Consider the following 23,416-nt stretch of genomic DNA (forward strand, 5'->3'; position numbering starts at 1 on the left):
AAGATTGCTTCTCAGCTTTTAGCTAGGATCAAGTGTAGTATCTGTCTTTATCAATATAATATCGGATACGCCCAAAAAACTTGCTCTGTCCTCTCCATGCATTGACCTGTACAGGGTGCTCACATTGCATGGCTAGTCATGAACACTTCCGTTCCTAGCTCTAATGGGGCATCTCTGAAGGATCCGACTTATAGGAAGTGGGAATCTTTTCCCTAGGGTATTAATGCTCAGGCAGATGCACATCCAGCCCTGGCTTTCACCTGGGTGCCTAAAGCCTTTGGAGAATGGATAGTAGTCCTTCAGGAGAGCCTCAGATCGGGTACCTATAGGAATGAGGTTTGGTGGTTAGTGGAGCATTTCAGTGATGTGGCCTCTTGTAGCGGCAGCAGTAGATACTGGTGTCCTAACATCCTAGGTGTCAGCATCCTCGAATGCTAGGCTAGCCCTCGGACTTCATTCCTGGTGCACTGGCTTAGACTCTTAAGTAAGCCCTAGAGTCTCTTCCTTTTTCAGGAGAAGTGACTTTGGCATCCAGGACAGCCTTCCTCCCTTCTGTGACAGCCCCTAGATTGCTAACATCTAGCTTTTGGTCTTCAGGTGAAAAATTATGGGCCAGCCTTGCTCGAGGTCCCAGGGTTACTCATTCAGGGGTTCCAGGTCAGAGCTAAACTGCCCTGGTTTATCGGATGCCCTACCACCAAGTCTACTGACTTCTGCTGATCTGGGTCCTGGTTAGCAACCCCACCTGAGACACCTGGGTGCGAGGGTTGTCTCCCAAGGCTATGCCCTAGCCTTTCGGAAGAGGCTTGTAAGCCAATTTTGTTCCAGGGGTTTTCCGTGGGATGCAGTCAAAGCAGGGATCCTGTAGTAGGTTTTCACTCCCTGGCTGACTTCCAAAGTAATGTTTTCAGTTTCCCAGTCTCAACTTGGCACTGGCTTCTTGGCCAGCCTCTTCTTGGTTCAGTAGCCGATTCTCCTTCTGGCCGTTCCTCAACCTGAAAGGCCCTCAACTGGTTATTGTGGTCCCCGATTTCTGTGTAGAGGGTTCCATGTCAGAACATTAGGTAGCGATTCAGTTTCATAATTGGAAGATCTTGAGTACTCCTCACACAGGGCTTTAAGTCTTTGCATTCCATTTTTTTGGCACTGCAGCTGGAGATTTTCATAGCCTCCTTGGACATCCAGCAGGCCTATTAGTAGGTTCTTATCTGGCTCAGTCACCTGAGCTTCCTCAAGTGAACGGTCTGGGAGGAAAATTTCAGGTTTTGCCATATTGTCTTTCCATGGTCTCTCAGGTATTCATTATAGTCAGGGCAGCTCGTTTGCCCTGCAGGGGTATCAGAATTCGGCCTTATTAAACTGTCCCTCTGATTCTCGCAGCGGATCTCCTCCAGTCCCATGGAGGGATCATCAGTTGGAAATTCCTCCTAGTCTCCATCAGGAGATGTACCTTTTGTGGGTCTTGCTAGATTCCAGGATTCAGCGGGTCTTCTTCCTGCTGGAAAAGCTCGGGACCTGCAGGCCAGGATTCGCAAGTTCTTGTGTCATCACTGAGGGTCAATACTCTCTTGCATGCGATTCCTGGGCTCTCTGGTCTTCGCCTTCAACAGGGTGTAATATGCTCAGTTTCACTCCTGGCCTCTTCAAATGGGAGTTCTGTCCTGGTGGAGCTGGTCTCATCTTCAGCTGAAAACGTGAAGAATTGTTCTCTTTTGAGAGGTTAGTCTCTTCCTCTTGTGGCTCCAGGACAAGGGTTGCCCCTTTTGGCTTCCAAAAGGGGTTCTTCTCACCACCAATGCAAGTCTGCACAGGTGGGGGGTGGTAACCTGTCAGCAGTCCTTTAAGGATCGGTGGATGGCTCTGGAGAGTTGGTTGCAGATAGAGGTTCTAGAGCCTCTTGCGGTCGTCAGGTCTCTTTGCTGGTTCTGCTGCTCTTCCAGCATCATCCTGTCCATGTGCAGTTCGATATCGCGACAGCAGTCACCCTCATAACCATCAGAGCAGCAATCACAGTTGTAACTCCTTCGAGGAGGCGAGTTGCTTTCTCAGCTGGCCAGATCATCTTCTTTCAGCTCTGTCAGCAGTTTGCTTTCCCGGTGTTTGGAATTGGAAAGCAAACTTCCTCAGCTGCTATGGTGTTCACGTCAAGTAGGTGCATTTCACCCAGACGTCTTTCAGCTCCTAGTTTTTCATTAGGGCCGCCCAGACTTCCTCTTTCCGGCACTTCCGTAAGCGACTGAGATTCTGCATTAGCACCATAATCCAGAAAGCCTTTCGGGTGTACGCCTTGACGGGCTGGTGAAAGCTAATTCTACTGTACGTCTTTGTCCCCTCAGGTCCTCCACAAGTTGTTGTTGGAGGGTGGCATGTTTTTTTCTGCTAGCCCCTTGCCACAGAAAATTGGTATTCAGATCTCCTCGGCCTAACCGTGGACGCTCTGCTCTGTTTGCCTTTGGAGGTCAGTTTTTCTGTTTCAGGCCCGCGATTCCATCCGGTTATGTACGGTCTTGTTCCTGAGACATCCATCCTGCGAACTTAGGGCCGCTTTCTCTGGTGCACAGTCTGGCAAAGGGAGATGGATCAAATCAGAATCTAGCAATCATTTTATAGAATGTACTTGATAAATGAGAGTTAGAAGCTGATTGGTTGCTATGGACAACTTCTCCTGCTGTCTTTCTAGAAGGTTTGATACATCTCCCTTATAATGACAACCAGCATGGGAAAGTAATGTCAGTTTCTCTAGGTTCTATTCAGTCTTTGGATTCTGAAGTGTAATTATATCAGAAGCAGTCTTGTATGGTTTGCATATATAATATCTATGATTTGCCCACATAATATGACAGCTGGTATAGGTTAACAAACATTATTCTATGGACTGGTAACATCAGTCTCTGGCAGTTAAGATGTTCTGAGTGAAGAAAAAGATGGATGCTTTTAAAAGCGAATATCTGGGTGTGTATTTATTCTGTGGGGTTATTTTGTTGCTCATTCCTACAGTTATATGTTTGTAGTCACATAGTGATTGTATTTCTCAGCACTGTATGTCTAATTTTTAAATGCATTCATCTAGGTTTCTAATGGTGCCTGTGACAAAATGGGTCCAAATGTTTTTCATGATGAAAAATGCTCCTATTTAGCCCACAAAGTATTTAATCCCTCTTGATAATGCAATATATTCTGTTATTTTCTGTCTAATGTCCATAGTCTGCAATCGCATGAATATGTTCCATCAGTGTCAGGCAGCACACTTACTTGGGGTTCCATTTAAGAATAATACCAAATACCAGCAGCATATTTTGTTTAGTATCGCAGTGATACTGGCGAATTTGCTGCAAGTATTGAACATAATTTAGCTGTCCTGTGGTGTAACTGCAGAGCAGACAGCAATGAGCCTCTGACTAAAGCGCATAAGTGATGGCCTTCTACTTCAACCTGGAAGGTTTCACTGGGTTCACATTGCCAGCAACAAAGATTGCACCAGTTATACTATCTACAGATGGCATAAGCGGTACAGTCAAACAGAAGGAAGCTAAGCTTACAGCTGTTTGCTAAAATACAGAACAGATGTCATAACCCCTTTTAGCGAGTGCTACATACAGGAGTAGTATAGCTGTGCCAAACATGACGGAAGGTGCTGCAATGTGAAGATTGCATATTATCAAAGGGTGGTTACTTTTGGTATGAACCTTTGCCCTGGGATATCTGCAATCGTAAAGTTGCCTAGATCAAAAGACAAGATAAAGGACAGGCTTCTGCTGCTGTGACAAAGAATAGGATATAGCAGATGTACCAGAGTTTAGCCAGAGTACTACAACTGGAGTAGTCTGTAGTCCTCGAGCTACAATCTAGATATTGACAGGCTCAAATGTAAAAACCACAAAGAGCTGCTCTATGGCCAGTGAAATCAATGTATACATTCTTCTAAAAAAATAAAACAAACCACAATTTGGCTGATGCTCTTTATAAATATCTTTCTCCACTCTCGTGGTACATCTTTACAGATATCCCAACTCTAATTACATATGTTTTATTTACACATTTTAGTACAAATTACATTTCCCTAAATCTCTTTATAGAAAATATACAACAATGAAAAAACAAAAAACTTTTCTATTTATTCTGTGCCCATTGACAGATTGTGGCACATTCCAGTGGTTCAAAGGACATCAGCGATTTCCGTGCCATTTAAGCCATGCACATGGCACAGAGGCCTGCAGAAGTGTAACAGATTAACAGTGCTTTGTGCCAGCAGGATTCACCATACATGTTGTGTTGAGGGGTATTTCTCAGGTACAAAAAAATAGTGATAATCCTCACTCCATATATTAGTGCAGAGGGGAAGAGACTATGATGACAGAAGTGATGAGGTGTAGCTTCTCCAACTGCTAATTGTATGTAAACAGGCAGGGAGACTGTGGAGGCACAGGAGGTGGGGGGAAGGAGGCACTGGTGGTGACAGCTGGTTTTGGGGAGATATAGAGAGCCATGTCAGCAGCATCCCTCCAAAAATGGAACATTGAGATTAAATAATACCAGGTCTGTCTGCCTGCCTCCCCCTCATCAGATGCTGAGGTACCAGTACACCTCACAGCCATCAAAATGGAGAGTTCATGCCGAGTTTGGTTTCAAACTGAAGCTTTTGTCGCTTTTGGTAACGGACTCGAGCCCTGAAAGCAAAAAAAACTTGTAAGAAAATTCAGCATATATGGAATTTGTTCATATTAGTCACATCTGATTTATGCTGTGAGAAAACAGCAGAAAGGATGGATCACTGAGTAGAATTTAGATTTTTATGTAGGCCAACAAGCCTACAGACCAATTGTGGACAATAATGAAACTATGTCATAGAAAATATGAGATATGGTAAGAACTTACCTTTGTTATCTCTATTTCTACGAAGTCCATAGGGTTCTAAAGGATACCTTGGGGTATAGGTGATGACGACAGGCATCGGACACCATAAAGTTAAGCTTTCAGCCTCCCAGGATGCACTAGGGTCCCCCTCCTATACCCCGCCCCCGAGCCAAGGCATCTCAGTTACGTAACAAGCCATAGGCTGGAGGAGAAGGAAGAGAGAGAAAAAAGATCTGGACACACACAAGAATCACATTCTCACCAGAGGGAGACGGAAAAACCGGTGACCAGAGCAAAGCCCATCTGCAGCACAGGTGCGACAGGGCGGGAGTCCTGTGGAACCCTATGGACTTCGTAGAAAAAGAGATAATAAAGGTAAGTTCTTACCATATCTCATATTTTCTACTTCAGGGTCCATAGGGTATCCACAGGATACCTTGGGGATGTCTCAAAGCAGTATCCTTTAAGGGTGGGGACGCTCCTGTGCTGAAAGGAGAATCCGCCGCCCGAAGGAAGCATCCTGAGAGGCAAAGGTGTCAAACGCGTAATACCTCACAAAGGTATGGACAGAGGACCATGTGGCAGCCTTGCAGATCTGGACTGCAGAGGCACCACGTCGAGCAGCCCACGAAGGACCCACAGACCTAGTGGAATGAGCCCTCACAGAGGAAGGAACCGGAAGGCCTTCATGAAGATAAGCTTCTGAAATGGCCATACGAATCCAGCCTGCCAAAGTCTGCTTTGAAGCAGGCTAACCCTTTTCACGGAAGCCATAGAGGACAAACAAGGCGTCCGACTTCCTAAACGAAGAAGTGCGGTCAACATAAATCCTTAAGGCCCGCACAACATCCAAAGTGGCCTCACCAACTGAAAGATCAGGTGAGTTAAAAGCCGGCACAACGATTTCCTCGTTGATGTAAAAACTGGAAACAACTTTAGGAAGGAATCAAGGAGGAGTGCGCAGCACCGCCCTGTTCCTATGAAAAATCAGAAAAGGGGGTCTACAGGAGAGAGCCCCTAAGTCAGAAACACGTCTGGCCGAAGCAATGGCCAGAAGGAAAATAGTTTTAGCTGTCAGCCATTTGAGGTCCACTGAGCCCAGTGGTTCAAACGGCGGTCCCTGGAGAGCCCTCAGGACCACAGCTAAATCCCAAGGCGCCACCAGTGGAACAAAAGGTGGCTGAATTCTGAGAACACCCTGCATAATGGTGCGCACATCAGGGATTGCAGCAATCCTACGATGGAACCAGACGGACAGGGCAGACACCTGCACCTTCAGAGACGCAAGGCGAAGCCCTTGGTCCAGTCCCACCTGTAGGAAAGCTAATACTCTAGACAGACGGAACTCCCGAGGAGCATAACCTCTCGGCCGACACCACTGGAAGAACGTATGCCACACACGATGGTATATCCTTGCAGAGGATGGTTTCCGAGCCCTTAGCATTGTTTGCACTACAGAGCTGGAAAACCCCCTGGACCTTAACATGGCAGTCTCAACAGCCACGCCGTCAAAGACAGCAGAGTCAGGTCCGGGTGAAGACAAGGACCCTGTGACAGGAGGTCCGGACGTAACAGCAACCGCAGAGGAATGTCCACGGACAGTCCCTGGAGGTCTGAGAATCAATGCCTCCGGGGCCACGCGGGAGCTATCAACAGGAGCGTCCCTCCTTCCTGTTTGAATTTCCGGATTACCCGTGGAAGAAGGGAAAACGGAGGAAACAGATAAGCAAACCGGAACGTCCACCGGACGGACAGAGCATCCACCAGAGACGCCTTTTCGTCTCTTGTGCGAGACCCGTACACCGACAACTTGTTGTTGTGCCGTGACGCCATGAGGTAGATCTCTGGAAGACCCCACCTGTCCACCAGAAGTTGAAAGACGTCCTGGTGCAGAGACCATTCCCCCGGATGAACGTCCTGGCGACTGAGAAAGTCCGCCTCCCAGTTTAGGACTCCCTGGATGAAGACTGCTGATATGGCCGGGAGATTGCGCTCCGCCCAAACCAGGATTCGGGACACCTCTACGAGAGCCGCCCGACTTCGGGTTCCTCCTTGCTGATTTATGTAGGCCACGGTGGTAGCGTTGTCCGACTGGACCTGCACTGGGTGACCTTGGAGAACCCGATGTGCCTGCTGGAGAGCATTGAATACCGCGCGGAGCTCCAAGATGTTTATTGGAAGCTCTGTTTCCGCCCGAGTCCACCTGCCCTGGAACAAGTGTGGACCCGTGACTGCTCCCCAGCCTCGCAGACTGGCGTCCGTTGTCAACAGGACCCAATTCGCCACCCAGAATGGACGACCCCTGTTGAGATGGGTCGTCTGCAACCACCAGGCTAGGGACAGGCGAACCTCCAGAGTGAGTACCATCGTCTGGGATTTTAGACTCTGAGGCAGTCCATTCCATTTGGACAGGATCAATTGCTGAAGAGGTCTGGAGTGAAACTGGGCATATTCCACCATATCGAATACCGACACCATGGAGCCCAGTAACCTCATTGCCGAGTGCAGAGACACACGGCGATTCTGCAGACAACTGCGCACCCTCAACTGCAAGGCAGAGATCTTTTCCCCCGTCACAAAGATCCTTTGCTGACCGCAGTCCAATAAGGTTCCGAGGTGCAAAATCCTCTGAGACGGGATCAGGGTGGACTTCTGCCAGTTTATCAACCAGCCGTGCCATTGCAGTACCGCAATGGTCAGGTCCAAGTGGCGTAGAAGGAGCTCTGGAGATCCTGCCACCAACAGAAGGTTGTCCAAGTAAAGGTAACATGCGGACTCCCTGCAGCCGCAGGGAAGCCGCCATGACCGCCATCACCTTGGTGAATACACGTGGTGCTGTCGCCAGCCCAAAAGGTAACGCCTGGAACTGAAAGTGGTCGTTGCGGATTGCAAACCTGAGGTTCCAGCGCCAGAATGACGGACCGTAGGGTCTCCATCCGAAACCTCAGCACCCGCAAAGACTTGTTGAGTGCTTTGAGGTTGAGGATCAGACGATACGACCCACTGGGTTTCTGCACCAAAAACAGATTGGAATAGAAACCCTGGCCCCTCTGGGAGAATGGAACAGGCACTATAACTCCAGCCTGGAGCATAGTGTGCAAAACCTTCCGCAGTTCCATGGCTTTGTTCCGGTCTGATGGAAGACCCGTGGTGAAGAATCGAGACGGGGGCCTGTGCCGAAAGGAGAGGGCGTACCCGTGAGAAACCACCTCGAGAACCCAAGTGTCTGTCGTGGTAACCGACCAACACTGGGCGAACTGCAGCAGGCGGCCTCCCACTTTGGGATCCCCCAAAGGGAGGCCCGGACCATCAGGCCGCAGGCTTGTCATCGGGCTTAGGGGCCGGACGTCTGGTACTCCAGGCCTGTTTCCGGGGCTTGGCTGATTTTTTGGGGCCAGCCTGTCTGGGAAAACACTGCGTCTTAGGCCTACCCTGGGCCCTGTAAGGCCGACGTACCTGAACCGGAAGGAACAGCAGCAGACGGAAGACATGCCGATTTGGCTGCCGCCAGCATGGCTACGATTTTGTCCAGATCCAGACCAAAGAGGACATCTCCATTGAAAGGCAAAGCTTCCAAGCCCTTCTTGGAATCAGCGTCCGCCTTCCAAGATCGCAACCATAAGGTGCGACGAGCAGCGACAGCCGCCAAAGAAATCCGAGACGCCAGGGTACTGATATCCAAGGCCGCCTCATTGATATAAGTGGCCGAGTCCCGGAGATTGCCTATCAAGTCGGTCTGTTCAGCCGAACAGACGGAATCGAAAGATGTCTCCAAATTATCAGCCCAGCGCTCCATAGCTCTGGCTACCCAACAAATGGCCATAGCCGGCCTAGCTGCCCCCCACGCAAGGGAATAAACGGACTTTAGGCAAATCTCTACCTTACGGTCCGTAGCATCCTTCAAGGAGGACATGGAAGGCATGGGCAATGTGGCACTGCGGACTAGGCGTGTCACATGAGAATCCACCTGTGGAGGGGATTCCCACTTAGAAAAATAATTATCCGCAAATGGATAAGCCACCGCCAAGCGCCTCTGAGGCTGATACCGTTTGCCCGGATGTTTCCACGCCTCCTCTAAATGGTCTACTAACTGACCCGAAAGAGGAAACACTTTGGCGTCACCCTTAATATCCTTAAAAAAGGCATATTTAGATTTTGACACCGGAGGATTTTCATCTCTAATCACTAAAGCTGTGCGGACTGCCCGAATAAGTCCAGGAATATAAACCTTGGACCTAGCGTCCGACTCTTTAGTACGGAGAGGTTCCTGGTCCGAAAGATTCAGAATCTCCCCATCATCAGACGTCACGTCGTCATCCTCATAAGGAGCGGACAGAGACGCCACCGACCGCTTATGCGACCTCAACACAGACTCCCCTTGTAACACGTCCGACAAGTGCTGTACAGAACTTGTTAGAGAATTAACCCACGCAGGCTCCTGAGAGACTTGGGGAGGGGAAATAGGGAGACTGTGTGGTACCATAAATTGTCTCAGGAAACCCTGCATGGGTGACGACACCACCGACTGCTGGGACAAACCCATCTGTGAGAACGCAGGCTGCGGAGCTAACTGGCCCACGAGGGTTGTAAGCGCTTTGGCGAAACAAGCCCAGGGCGGCTCCTGTACCGGGGCCGTGACAGTAATTGGCTGCGCCAATAAATAACACTGCCGACATAGCCCCTTCACGCTACCTTCCCCCTCCGCTATAGGTACCTTGCACGTAGTACACAAAAGCTGGAGAGGAAAGTCACTCTCAGACATGATGGTAAGTATGTGACCCCTCTCACTGATACTCGTAGTATAGTGTGAGACCACCCTGCACTCACCGCACCGCAAGGGCTTTAGCATAAAAAGATCACGGACAGTGAAAAGGCTGACAGTAGAAAATGAAAGTACAGGCAGCAGCGCTAGCAGAAGTCACATACAATGCAAAGAAAATCAATTCCTGCACTAACAGCGCTGATAATCAACTACGCAGACACAGGGCCTGGTAGGACACAGCGCTGCATACACAGACATGAACCAAACGGAGGAGAGGTATGCCGGGGGACCCAGACCGCAATGCCACCGCTTCCAAGCTTCCAGCAGCGTTCACCATGCGCTTGTAAAGATGGCCACCGATGTGCATAGAGGAGGCCGGCCTGGGGGAGGAGCGCTGCCACAGGGCCAGTCAGCACAGTGCAGAGAGGGCTGTGTGCAGCAGGGGAAGCGCCGGCTGTGCTACAAGGAAGGCGCGCTCCCCTGGCATGCAATTAACCCGTGGGACGCCGCAGCGCTACCGCTCAGCCGCGGTCCGCTGTCCCAGGGCGGTAGTGGAAGCGCAGGTTAGGCACCTGGCTCCACGCTGCAGCCAGTCCCCAGGGAGCCCCCTGCCTGGGGACTCTGGACCATGTTTCAGCAGGGTCCCACCGCGGGACCCCGCTGCTTACCTGCTGCCCCCTTGGATCCGGCCATGGTCCCAAACATCTGGGGTCACCGCTAGCTGTGACCCCAGATGCTTACCAGCATTCCCGGATCGGTACCGGCGTTCTGGTACCGGCGGGGGTGTAGGGAAGACAGCATGGACGTCAGCACTGACTGTCCATGCTGTACTTCCAGATGTGCAGCCACAGCTGCATTGAAGAAACTTCAGGGGCTATTCTTAGCCCCCCTCTAACAGGTGCATCCAACTCCGGCCGGGCACCAAACGAAACTGAGATGCCTTGGCTCGGGGGCGGGGTATAGGAGGGGGACCCTAGTGCGTCCTGGGAGGCTGAAAACTTAACTCAATGGTGCCCGATGCCTGACGTCATCACCTATACCCCAAGGTATCCTGTGGATACCCTATGGACCCTGAAGTAGAAATAAATGATGAATGAGTTATAATGACCAACATATGATTAACATAACCTCTAGGCATACCTGATTTCATGCAACTTGACAATTTCATTGATAATAAGGACAAAACAGAGGGAGAGTGGCCCCAGCAGCCATGCCAAAAGGGGTATGTCCCAAAGGTGGAAAGTAATCGGTGCGTCGGCATTTGACCACAGCTGCAGGTCTAAAGCTGTCTGTAGTCCTTGTGCGAGAACCCTAAGAGACAATATGAAACCTAAGAGGGTGTAGCAAATATAAGCTGAACATGTTAAATATGATAAAGAAGAAAGCAATACTCACAGCACAGGAAGAGTAACACTCCACCACACATTACTAAAGGGGTTTCTCTTCCACAGTGGCTTTGATCGATGGACATGACTGACCGAGATAAAAACTGTTAAGAAAAATACCATGATCAGAGTTTGAAAGTACAACCATATCAATCCCACCAACCTGACCACAGTCTCTCACTGTCCGCTCACCTGTATGCAAGACAATGAGACAAGCACAAAACTTCTGACTTAACAGCAGAGCCCCAGAAATAGACCCAAACCAGTCTGGAGCCCCAGCAGAGTCGCTGCAAAGAAATGAACATGAAAGAGAACGAGTCAGAATGAAAAGCCTAAGATTACTGTTATAAAGGAAAATACCATTACTGATAGTGTACCCCATACCTGTACACTGCGATTCCAGAACAATTGGTGGTGTTGCTGTGGGAGGAAATTTCACAAAATCTCTGCAGAGAGAACCAGAAGCAGGCCAGGCAGCACAGAGAGGAAGGGAGGAACTTCAGCAGGAAACACAGCAGGAAATAGTGCTGGGTCTGAGAGTGGAGAAAAAGACCATCACACAAGTGTAGCATGTAGATATAGACTATATCCTGCACACACCAGAGAGCAGTACATCAACTGGTTAATTAAATAGACAAACTGAACTAAACTACAGAGGGTTGTATTACACACACATACAGTACACACACACACTAACATATATATATATATATATATATATATATATATATATATAAGTCCCCATACGTGCGGCAAACCCCACTGACGAAAAAAATCACACTGCAGTCAAAGCTGAATGGTATCAACGTTTCAATGCCTTAAGTCACGGCATTTTACCATTATCAAAATGCCGTGACTTAAGGCATTGAAACATTGACACCATTCAGCTTTGACTGCAGTGTGATTTTTTCGTCAGCGGGGAGTGCCGCACGTATGGGGACTTATCACACATAATCGGGTGCAGGCAACCAGCTAAGTAATCTCATATTAAGGAGTGCCGAACTATGTGCTCCATACACACAGTGCTTTGGAATTAAAATGGATTGTTTGAAGGTGTGCATCATTTCATACACAGAACATGCCTACAACTGTGAAGTTGTGTTTTCTTTTATATTGTGAATCAAACAATATTTAGGATAATATAACAGAAAACTTCAGCGTGCATAACTATTCACCCCCCCTAAAGTCAGTACTTTGTCGAGCCACCTTTTCCAGCAATTAAAGCTGCAAGTAGCCTTGGATAAGTCTCTATGAGCTTGCCACATCTTGCCCCTGGGATATTTGCCCATTCCTCAAGGCAAAACTGCTCCAGCTCCTTCATGTTGGATGGTTTCCGCTTGTGAACAGCAATCTTCAAGTCTGACCACAGATTCTCAATTGGATTGCGATCTGGGCTTTGACTAGGTCATTCCAACACATTTAAATGTTTCCCCTTAAATCACTCGAGTGTTGCTTTAGCAGTATGCTTCGGGTCATTGTCCTGCTGGAAGGTGAACCTAGGTCCCAGCCTCAAATCACAGGCAGACTGAAACAGGTTTTGCTCAAGAATATCCCTGTTTCTCCTTCATCCACTAGGGGACACTGGAGTTCAAGACAGTGGGTATAGACGGTGGTAGAGCAGAGCCTGGCACTTTAAATAATTTAAAAGTGTGACTGACTCCTCCCCCTCTATGCCCCATCAGCCCCAGTTTTTAGAATGTGCCCGAGAGCTGGTCGCACATCAGGCTGTCTCCAGCCTATTAATTTAATTTTTATTTTTTTTTAGTGTTTTTTAACAAGCACTGAGGACAGGCAGGCTGCTTACTGTGGCAGTCTGCCTGGTACGTGGGAGCCGCAGGGAAGGGCACCACCACGGCTACTGCAGCCTGTGTCCGGTGACCCTGAGGAGGGGGCACACATCATGGAGTCATCTGACCCTGCGAGGACCCGCCACTGCTGACACCGGCATGTGTCCAGGTTCCTCGCCGCCCCCTCAGCCCAGCATCCCAGCCGCAGCAGTCTGTAAGTATATCCCACCACTCCTGACTAGCTGGAGTGGTAGGCCAAAACGATGGGCTCAGGGACAGCGCGTGCTGCGCGGCTGTCACACACAGCTCCTTCCCCCTGCCAGTGTTACTAATGTGGCAGTGTCAGAGCCGCTAACGAGACCCACCGCTGCACTCGGCAGTCAGCGTCTGGGTCTCTGGCTTTATGCTGTCCCCCCTCCTATTTAATGAAGGGATGGAGCGTGGGCCCCTCTACAGCAAGCTGCGCAGCTATTATTGAAAATGCCTGCCCCTCCCTCCTCTATACACAGGGAGGGAGACTGCCGCATCCCGCTACTCCCATAACGGGATTCTACATGACACAGCCCCGCTGTAAATTATAGCTGCATAACGGGGCTGGGCTAATCAGCTCAGCGTGGCTGTTCGTTGCCGTGCTGGTGCTTTTCTGTAAGAAGCACCACGCTGGCTTAGGCTCAGAAAGCGGAGCTAATAAACACAGTGGCACCATTGCACGGGCTCTCCCCCTCAGTGCTCTGCACTGCAGCAGCATCCCTGAAGTGGGCTAGCGCTGACTCTCCCCCCGCTCAGGAGAGAAGCTGGAAGACGGGACCCGCCGCAGCTGAAACCGGCTGAGTCCGGGTCTCCTGCTGCTTCCCCACAATTGCGCTGTAGGACAGGAAAAGTGATGCTGCGTTGTCACTTACAGAAGTGCGGGCGCTGTTGCCAGCAGCACTAAGGCGGCCTGCTTATAGTTAACCGCTCAACAGCATGGCTGTTAGTATGCTGAGTGCTGACAGCGGTGAGGTCTCTGTTGCACCGCGCTCCCTCCCGCCCTGTACTCCAGCGGCGCTATGCTTGTACAGGGAGGAGGCTTTCCGGATACTCTGCGGTTGGCGCGCACTCCACGCGCTACAGACCTGTGCCCGCCATTTTAGTATGCGGGCTAGGCATAATGCAGCACTGCCTTAGCTATTAGCAGATCTCCTCATCTACTAACAGGAGGAGACGCTGCGTTACGCAGCTCCTGGCTGTGCTGAGCTACCTTTACATGCCCGCTCCTCCACAGCAGCAAGTCCATCATCAATGCTGATTTAGCCCCCCTCGCTTGTGTAGGAGACCTGATCGCTCCTCCCGTGTTATCGGCGCCGGCCGGACCTTCAACTCCGCTTTTACGCGGTTCTACTGCGGTGGCAAGTAGCGCTGTGTTGACTGGAGTATATCAGTTGCACACACAACGTGGTATTCAGGAAATGTGGTCCAGTGACTACAATATGGGCAGCAGTAACTACCTGCACACAAGCAGTATAGCTCAGTGCAATACCTGCAGCAGGGAATGCTTTAGCACTTGTCCCCTTTTATTTGCTGAAGCACTCCCAACAAGGGAGGGGTCGCGTAGGAGACGACTGTCACTGTATGACAGGAGTATTCCCGGCTAAATGCGCTGTGCTGACGGGACACGGTCCCGCCATTTTGCCAGGCAGTGTAATGGTTAGCCTTACTACAGCAATGAGGTCATGGGTTCAATTCCCACCATGGTCCTAACTGTGTGGAGTTTGCAAGCGCCGGGTGTTACCCCCTGTCGGGCTGCCCCTTGGTTCTATAACAAAGGGCACCTGGCTTAACCTAATTGCTGATATAAAGAGTTATTAGTATGTATAGTACTTGTAGTAGCCATGGTTCTGGTGCTGGGGCCAAAACTTATGGTTATAACTTACCCTTAACCAGGGTTAGCACATTATTGCGTCCCATCCCCAGGCTTATGCCTCACATTGGCTCGCCTTAAAAAGGGACAGTACTCTTCCCATGCAGCCTACGGCCACTCCACCCTGAACACGCTCAATCTCGTCTGATCTTGGAAGCTAAGTAGGGTCAGGCCTGGTTAGTACTTGGATGGGAGACCGCCTGGGAATACCAGGTGCTGTAGGCTTATATAGGTGCCAGCACATATGCTACATTATAGGCTGGTTTTAAAACCTTCCAGTTCTGTATAGTGCTAGCTACTGTGAATAGCTGGTTGTTAGCAGAATGGGAACTAGCCTAAACCCCTGTTTGCACTATAACACCGCGTTATGCGGTTCTGAGAGGGGCCAGTTACTCAGCCGATGCACATTCCCGGCTAGAAGCGCTGGGCTGACGGGACACAGTGCCACCATTGCAGCTCAGGGTATTTCCCACTGTCAGGCTTCCCCTTGGCTCTTTAACAAAGGGCGCCTAGCTTAATCTAATGGCCTGATATCACAGCCTGTGGAGGCTACCCCATCGTGTACTAGCTACTCTGCCTAAACTGAGATAGTCTTTTTGATTCCCCCTTCGAAAAATGGGTTCATCTGGAGCTAAATAGCTCACTTGAAGCACGTTGCTAATATATAAGGCGAGTACACCAGTAACAGAAGTCCCAGGATTGACACCAGTCTGGGACAGCACGCTGCTAACCTACCTTGCCCCTATGCCGTAACAGAATGACGGCCACACGCGACACAATAGCAGTCTCCCGGCGTGGAGGTAAGCCACATGCATATATTATATCTATCTATATCTATATATCTATATATCTATATATCTATATATATAGTATTTTATACCAGCCCTGCTTTAAAATATATACATGCTGGAGTGAATTTGTCCTTCCATGGCGCTAATTATGCTCATGTTCTATTTTAAATATCGGCACCTACTAAACTTGTATGTAGGTACACGTATGCATATGTGGCTATCACTTCTTATCCTTACCACATCATACCTAGCATAACTAAAGATGCTGCGATTGGAGGCTGGACGCTCCTGATGCGTCAGTTGGTACAATGACTCCGCTTTACACTATCTCTCCCTAGGGATTGGGTTGTGTGCGTGTGTATAAATATATATATATATATATATATATATATATATATATAATGTTTATACTTCCACATTCATTAGGTTTACCTATTATTCCACGGATGGGTAGCCGTCTGGGTTTACCAGAAGCTGTAGGCTATATCCATTCCTATTATATGGTGGCTCTGTAAACTAGAGTCATGTTCTGCAGCTTACACAGTGATAGTCACAATTTGCTGGGCATTGCTTCCAGTGTGGACCCTATACATGTCCTGGGGCCTTCTTGTATGTACACACATGTATATAAAGAAAGGTACTTACACCCTCCGAGGTTTATAATCCTTCAGTCTATATCTACGGCGCCCATTAGGGGGACCTATTGTCATTACAACTACAGTGGTGCACTTGTATTAATATTTCCTAATAATTGGGAAAAAACTGTTTTTTGTTTTGCCCTAACTGGGGTTATCACTACTGATATATCCCTTCTTTGCTTGGGATAACCAATGCAGTCTAAGTACAGGTACCCTTCTCAGTATCTATTCCGGTACTCCATATTTTTGTCGCATATCTCAATAAAATGAGTCTCAAAAGGACCTTTAGGTACAATTCATCCCATGAGGCCTTGGGCCGCCTGCAGATATAGGCAGGGTCAGGCCTGAGTTGTATTAGCTTGGTGGGCATAATACGCACTTCACCATTATAGGTAGGATACTTACACTAGTAGACCGTTTTGGGGTATATGTATAATCTAACACGGCTATACAGATACACATCCCTAATGGAACAGGCTCAATTTAGAGTCCTATTCTACGACCTTCTTGTCTCCACTAACATTTTACTAGTTTCCACAGTAATTTCTACTGCACTTCTCCAGAATGAAGTCCGTGCTGTAGAGCATTGGTCTTAGCCCACTGAGGCTACTCTCTATACCTAACGTGGCGGGTTGATGTGTGATAAAAAAGGTCAGTGACATTCTACATAGCGTCCAGAGGGCTTCTGGTCGCTCACAGGTAAGAGCTTACCTCACTAATGCCTAGGAAGATGCTTCTATTTCATGCAACCTGACATACATAATGTTAATCTCCCTTATACACCCTAGCTGCTGTCATAGCAGCCATCTGCTCTTTTAATCAGTTGGCTCTACACTTTAGAGTTTCCCTGGTGTGTGGGTGCATAGTTTGAACATTGAGATTAGCAACACTATTCTACTAGAATCTGTTGGGGTTATGGACCAAAGCGCATCTCTGGGCTAGTGCACATCTTTGCATAAGTGTGACAGTCACTATGTTCCACGCAGGGGGCCTGGTTGGGTTTTCCTGTTCAGTATCTGTTGATATTTTATCACACTAATAGGTACCTGATGGGTACTTTCATGGTTGTCCTGCTACCCTGGCCTTGCTGTGTGGGATGCTTCCCTCTATTGGTAGCTCTCCATGGGTGGCGGTTACATTTGTGCTCCTTTACTGCTAAGTTCCTGGTTGTTTTCACACGATGTTCGGGCCGGCAGTTAGTACTGACTACACACTTCCATCAGGTTGGAAGTCGTCTGTTTTTATCCCTGTTTTCAGTATGGGTTGTACTGCTGTCTGACCCTCTGAAAGGAATTGTAGTCTCCATCCTCTCGTATTTGCCTCTGCCTCATGCCCCGTGGGATCTTCAGTCCTTGGAGACTTCTATGGTCTAACCTTTCCGCTGGTTAACAACTTATTGTAGTTGGACCTCGTTCAGGGCGACTGTTCGGTCTTGTCTTTGGCCTCCCTGCATACTCTTTGTTGGGAGTCTGTGGACAGGATCAGCTTTGTATCTGTTGATTGGTATTGTCATACTTCTATCTATACGATTCTGACCAGCAGTGCTGGGATTCTGCTGTCTGCAGCTGTTGCAGATTCCTGTGCAGACTCTAGTACGGTTCACGAGTTGTTTATTTCTCGTTTACTGTCCTTCTCCTGGATTTTTGTTGGGGCTCTCTGCTACCAACTGTCTGGTTTGGTCTATTTTCAGCCGCTTCTCAACTGTGGTTGTTTTCTCGCCAGCCGTTCTGTTCCTTTTGGCTTCCGCTGTGTGTACGTTTTGGAAGTTTTTCTGTGTCTGCTTTCTGAGGAGTAGTATTTATCTACTGTGCTCTACGACACTTGATCTTCTGCTGGGCCTATTGTTCTTGGCGGTCCCTGTTTCGGTTTGGCCGAGGGGTCAGCAAGTTCTCCGTGCTTCCCACCCAGGAGGTTGGCTTTGGGACGTCCCCACTGTCTTGAACTCCAGTGTCCCCTAGTGGATGAAGGAGAAAACAGGATTTTGGTACTTACCGATAAATCCCTTTCTCTGATTCCACAGGGGACACTGGACGCCCGCCCAGCGCTGCGTACCTGCCGTTTTGCTGGATTCATTATATGGTTGTGTGACTGCATGGTTCCCTGTTATGGGTTCCACTGTTCTCCTTGAGTCGATCTTGTTCCGTTCTGTGGTCTTCTTCTTCTCCACGTTTTTTTCTGTTGTGCTCCGTCTCCTCTCGGGCTCAGTTGTTAAACTGGGGCTGATGTGGCATAGAGGGGGAGGAGCCAGTCACACTTTTAAATTATTTAAAGTGCCAGGCTCTGCTCTACCACCGTCTATACCCACTGTCTTGAACTCCAGTGTCCCCTGTGGAATCTGAGAAAGGGATTTATCGGTAAGTACCAAAATCCTGTTATTTAGCACCATCCATCTTTCCCTCAACTGGAATCAGTATCCCAGTCCCTGCTGCTGAAAACCATCCCCACAGCATGATGCTGCCACCACCATGTTTCACTGTGGGGAAGGCGTTCTTGGGGTGATGGGATGTGTTGGGTTTGCGCCATGCATAGCGTTTTCCATGGTGGCCGAAAAGTTAGGGGAGTCGCCCACATGCCTTTTGGAAAACTCAAATCGTGTCTCCTTATTTTAATTACTAAGTAATGGCTTTTTTCTGGCCACTCTTCCATAAAGCCCAGCTCCATGGAGTGTACGGCTTATTGTGGTCACATGCACAGATACACCAGTCTCTGCTGTGGAACTCTGCAGCTCCTTCAGGGTTACCTTTTGGTCTCTGTGCTGCTTCTCTGATTAATGCCCTCCTTGCCTGGTCTGTGAGTTTTGGTGGGCACCCCTCTCTTGGCAGGTTTGTTGTGGTAACATGTTCTTTCCATATGATGATGGATTTGATGGTGCTCCGGGGGATCATCAAAGATTTGGATATTTTTTTTTTATAACCCAACCCAGAATTGTACAGTACTTCTCAACAACTTTGTCCCTGACTTGTTTGGAGAGCTCCTTGGTCTTCATGGTGTGATGCTTCTTGCTTAGTGATGTTGCAGCCTCTGGGGCTTTCAGAAAAGGTGTTTATACTGACAGATCATGTGACACTTAGATTTCACACAGGTGGACTTCATTTCACTAATTATGTGACTTCTGAAGGTAATTGGTTGCACCAGAACTTTTGAGGGGCTTCATAGCAAAGGGGGTGATTATATATATATATATATAATGTGAGCGTGCATACGCATCACAGTGCACGAGCCAGTTCGAGCCATCGGGAAGCGTTCACTCGCTGCGCATAGACTGCCCAGCTAAGTGAGTGACAGAAGGTGATGACGGGTTGGTCTTTGAAAACGGGGAAGTGGAGGTGCAAACGCAGGCGTGCCTGAGCGTCTCAACGCTGTTGCAGGGGCGAGCATAATTAAGACGCAGCATCATAGTACACGTCATCTGGCTGAATTTTACACTGAAGTGCTCGCAGTGCTTGCGGTAGGGTATGGTCAACCACAAGCGCTGTGTTCGCTTCTGACGGTACCGATGGTTGCATACACAGCCTGAAGATGACGTGTGCAAGTGGGCGTCTTAAGACAGGTGGGTGGGCGTCTGCATACACAATGTGATTGCGCACTAAGACATAGTGGGCGTGCTTATGTCTTGCCGAGTGATCGCCTGCCTTGCCGTCACTTAGCCGAATTTGCATTCGCATCGAGCGAGCAGGCCTGAATCGAGTCGAGGGTTCTAACAATAGAAAAATTGCCACTGTACTCACACACTCATATGTTGACAGCAACTTATTATGTATCTGAGAAGTATGAAATATGTGCTGCAAGATTTACTAAGGGAACAATCTTTAATAGCTATTTTAAAGATAAAGCAACAATATCTAATAATATAATGTAGAATGTGTGTTTTTTTTCCTGTTGGCATATTCTGTATTTACCTTCCTGGGTATAGAATGGAGATTCTTTCCAGTTGCTACAGTCATTATGGAGTTGTCAGCTGGCTTTCCAAGCAGGGATGCACTATAGTTCATTAATGAAATTACGTTAATAGAGCAAAAAGGAAAATAAATTGATGACTAAAAAGTCAATATACAAAACGTACACTCAAAATGCAAAGCAATCTCATTATCCAGCCACTTATATAACTTTTTTATTGCGTAATATCAAAGGACATAGTATTGGCACCCTATTTATAGCACTCAATTGTTACTACTCAATTTGGGAAAGTGAAGCCCTTTCTTACTTGGAGGACATGCAACTTCTCATCACTGATATTCTCAGAGCAGACAACCCACAGTTCCAAGTTTTCAGTAGTCAAAGAATTAACATGCAATCAGTGGTGACCGTACGTCTTTCATCCAGAACACAATTCTCAGTGTGATGCCTTCAACTCCTGTCTGATCTTACCCTTCGGAATATCGTGGTAAAGGACATCATTATAAAATATGAGATATGGTAAGAACTTACCCTTGTTATCTCTATTTCTACGAAGTCCATAGGGTTCCACAGGATACCTTGGGGTATAGGTGTGACGTCAGTCGCAGGGCACCAAAGAGTTAAGCTTTCAGCCTCCCAGGATGCACTAGGTCCCCCTCCTATACCCCGCCCCCGGGCCAAGGCACCTCAGTTAGTTACCAAGCCATAGGCTGGAGGAGGAGAAGGAAGAGAGAGAACAAAGATCTGGACACATACAAGAATCACATTCTCACCAGAGGGAGACGGAAAACCGGTGACCAGAGCAAAGCCCATCTGCAGCACAGGTGCGACAGGGCGGGAGTCCTGTGGAACCCTATGGACTTCTTAGAAATAGAGATAACAAGGGTAAGTTCTTACCATATCTCATATTTTCTACTTCAGGGTCCATAGGGTATCCACAGGATACCTTGGGGATGTCCCAAAGCAGTATCCTTTAAGGGTGGGGACGCTCCTGTGCAGAAAGGAGAATCCGCCGCCCGAAGGAAGCATCCTGAGAGGCGAAGGTGTCAAACCTGTAATACCTCACGAAGGTATGGACAGAAGACCACGTAGCAGCCTTGCAGATCTGAACTGCCGAGGCACCACGTCGAGCTGCCCACGAAGGACCCACAGACCTAGTGGAATGAGCCTTCAGAGAAGGAGGGACCGGTAGGCCTTCATGAAGATAAGCTTCAGAAATAGCCATACGGATCCAGGCTGCCAAAGTTTGCTTTGAAGCAGGCCAACCCTTTTTACAGAAGCCATAGAGGACAACAAAGCGTCCGACTTCCTAAACAAAGAAGTGCGGTCAACATAAGTCCTTAAGGCCCGCACAACATCCAAAGAGGCCTCACCCACGGAAAGACCCGGTGAGTTAAAGGCCGGAACAACTATTTCCTCGTTAACATGAAACTGGGAAACAACTTTGGGAAGAAACTCGGGCCGAGTGCGGAGCACTGCCCTGTTCCCATGAAAAACCAAGAAAGGGGGTCTACAAGAAAGAGCCCCTAACTCAGAAACACGTCTGGCTGAAGCAACGGCCAGAAGGAAAACAGTCTTAGCTGTTAGCCATTTAATATCCACTGAGCCCAGTGGTTCAAACGGCGGTCCTTGGAGAGCCCTCAGGACCACAGCCAAATCCCAAGGCGCCACAGGTGGAACAAAGGGCGGCTGAATACGGAGAACACCTTGCATAAAGGTGCGCACATCCGGGATTGTAGCAATCCTACGGTGAAACCAGACAGATAGGGCCGAAACCTGTACCTTCAAAGAAGCAAGGCGAAGCCCATGATCTAGTCCCGCTTGCAGGAAGGCGAGAATCCGAGACAGACGAAACTCCCGCGGTGCATAACCTCTCGGTCGACACCACTGGAAGAACGTATGCCACACGCGATGGTATATCCTCGCGGAAGACGGTTTCCGAGCTCGTAATATGGTACGCACCACAGAGCTGGAAAACCCCCAGGACCTCAGCATGGCCGTCTCAACAGCCACGCCGCCAAAGACAGCCGAGTCAGGTCCGGGTGAAGACAAGGACCCTGAGACAGAAGGTCCGGTCGTAGCGGCAACCGCAGAGGACTGTCCACGGACAGACCCTGAAGGTCTGAGAACCAGTGCCGTCTGGGCCACGCGGGAGCTATCAACAGGAGCGTCCCTCCTTCCTGTTTGAATTTCCGGATTACCCGTGGAAGAAGGGAGACCGGAGGGAACAGGTATGCGAACCTGAACGTCCACCGGACGGACAGAGCATCCACCAGAGACGCCCCTTCGTCTCTTGTGCGAGACCCGTACACCGGCAACTTGTTGTTGTGCCGGGACGCCATGAGGTCGATTTCTGGAAGACCCCACCTGTCCACCAGTAGTTGAAAAACGTCCGGGTGCAGGGACCATTCCCCTGGATGAACGTCCTGGCGACTTAGAAAGTCCGCCTCCCAATTTAGCACTCCCGGGATGAAGACCGCTGATATGGCCGGAAGATTGCGCTCCGCCCAAACCAGGATCCGAGAGACCTCTACGAGAGCCGCCCGACTGCGAGTTCCTCCTTGCCTGTTTATGTAGGCCACGGTGGTAGCATTGTCCGACTGGACCTGCACCGGGTGACCCTGGAGAAACCGCTGTGCCTGCAGGAGAGCATTGAAGACCGCACGGAGTTCCAAGATATTTATTGGAAGCTCCGCTTCTGTCGGTGTCCACCTGCCCTGGAACAAGTGTGGACCCGAAACTGCTCCCCAGCCCCGAAGACTGGCGTCCGTTGTCAACAGGACCCAATTTGGAACCCAGAACGGACGTCCCTTGTTGAGGTGGGTCGTCTTTAACCACCACGCAAGGGACAGGCGAACCTCCGGGGTGAGCACAATCGTCTGGAACTTCAGAGACTGAGGCAGCCCGTTCCACTTGGACAGGATCAGGTGCTGCAGAGGTCTGGAGTGAAACTGGGCGTATTCCACCATGTCGAACACCGACACCATGGAGCCCAGTAACCTCATCGCCGAGTGTAAGGACACCCGGCGGCTGTGCAGACAACTGCGCACCCTTGACTGTAAAGCAGAGATCTTGTCCTCCGTCACGAAGATCCTTTGCTGTCCCGAGTCCAATAAGGCTCCAAGATGCAGAATCCTCCGAGACGGGATTAGAGTGGACTTCTGCCAGTTGATTAGCCAGCCGTGCCGTTGCAGCAGTGCAATGGTCAGGTCCAAGTGGTGTAACAGGAGCTCTGGAGATCCTGCCACCAATAACAGGTCGTCCAAGTACGGCAACATGCGGACTCCTTGCAGCCGCAGAGAAGCCGCCATGACCGCCATAGCGTCCTGTATGTCCAATGACACCATGTAGTCCCCAGGTTCCAGCGCCAGAATGATGGACCGTAGGGTCTCCATCCGAAAC

The 23,416-nt window shown here is 49.3% G+C and overlaps 1 protein-coding gene and 2 pseudogenes across 11 annotated transcripts in view; 2 read left to right on the forward strand and 1 right to left on the reverse strand.

Annotated features, from left to right (window-relative positions):
• Nucleotides 1-3: 3 nt before the first annotated feature.
• On the forward strand, nucleotides 4-178 carry LOC148511815 (U2 spliceosomal RNA; annotated as a pseudogene).
• Nucleotides 179-3,927: 3,749 nt separating this feature from the next.
• Nucleotides 3,928-23,416, reverse strand: part of TMEM94 (transmembrane protein 94) — a 78,148-nt gene continuing 58,659 nt past the window's right edge. For 10 of the 11 annotated variants that reach the window (XM_088482566.1, XM_088482565.1, XM_088482564.1 and 7 more), the window contains 6 exons: nucleotides 20,017-20,098; nucleotides 11,386-11,534; nucleotides 11,194-11,288; nucleotides 11,012-11,105; nucleotides 10,757-10,927; nucleotides 3,928-4,667 (listed from right to left, as the gene is read on the reverse strand). In XM_088482566.1, coding sequence (XP_088338692.1) covers nucleotides 4,595-4,667; nucleotides 10,757-10,927; nucleotides 11,012-11,105; nucleotides 11,194-11,288; nucleotides 11,386-11,534; nucleotides 20,017-20,098 — 664 coding nt within the window. In that variant the 3' untranslated portion in view covers nucleotides 3,928-4,594. The remainder of the gene's footprint in view (nucleotides 4,668-10,756; nucleotides 10,928-11,011; nucleotides 11,106-11,193; nucleotides 11,289-11,385; nucleotides 11,535-20,016; nucleotides 20,099-23,416) is intronic. The other variant, XM_088482570.1, reaches the window with a different exon arrangement.
• On the forward strand, nucleotides 14,795-14,913 carry LOC148511817 (5S ribosomal RNA; annotated as a pseudogene).

The sequence above is a fragment of the Taudactylus pleione genome, unplaced genomic scaffold (assembly GCF_031769625.1).
Source record: "Taudactylus pleione unplaced genomic scaffold, aTauple2 ptg000290l, whole genome shotgun sequence".
Taxonomy (NCBI): Eukaryota; Metazoa; Chordata; class Amphibia; order Anura; family Myobatrachidae; genus Taudactylus; species Taudactylus pleione.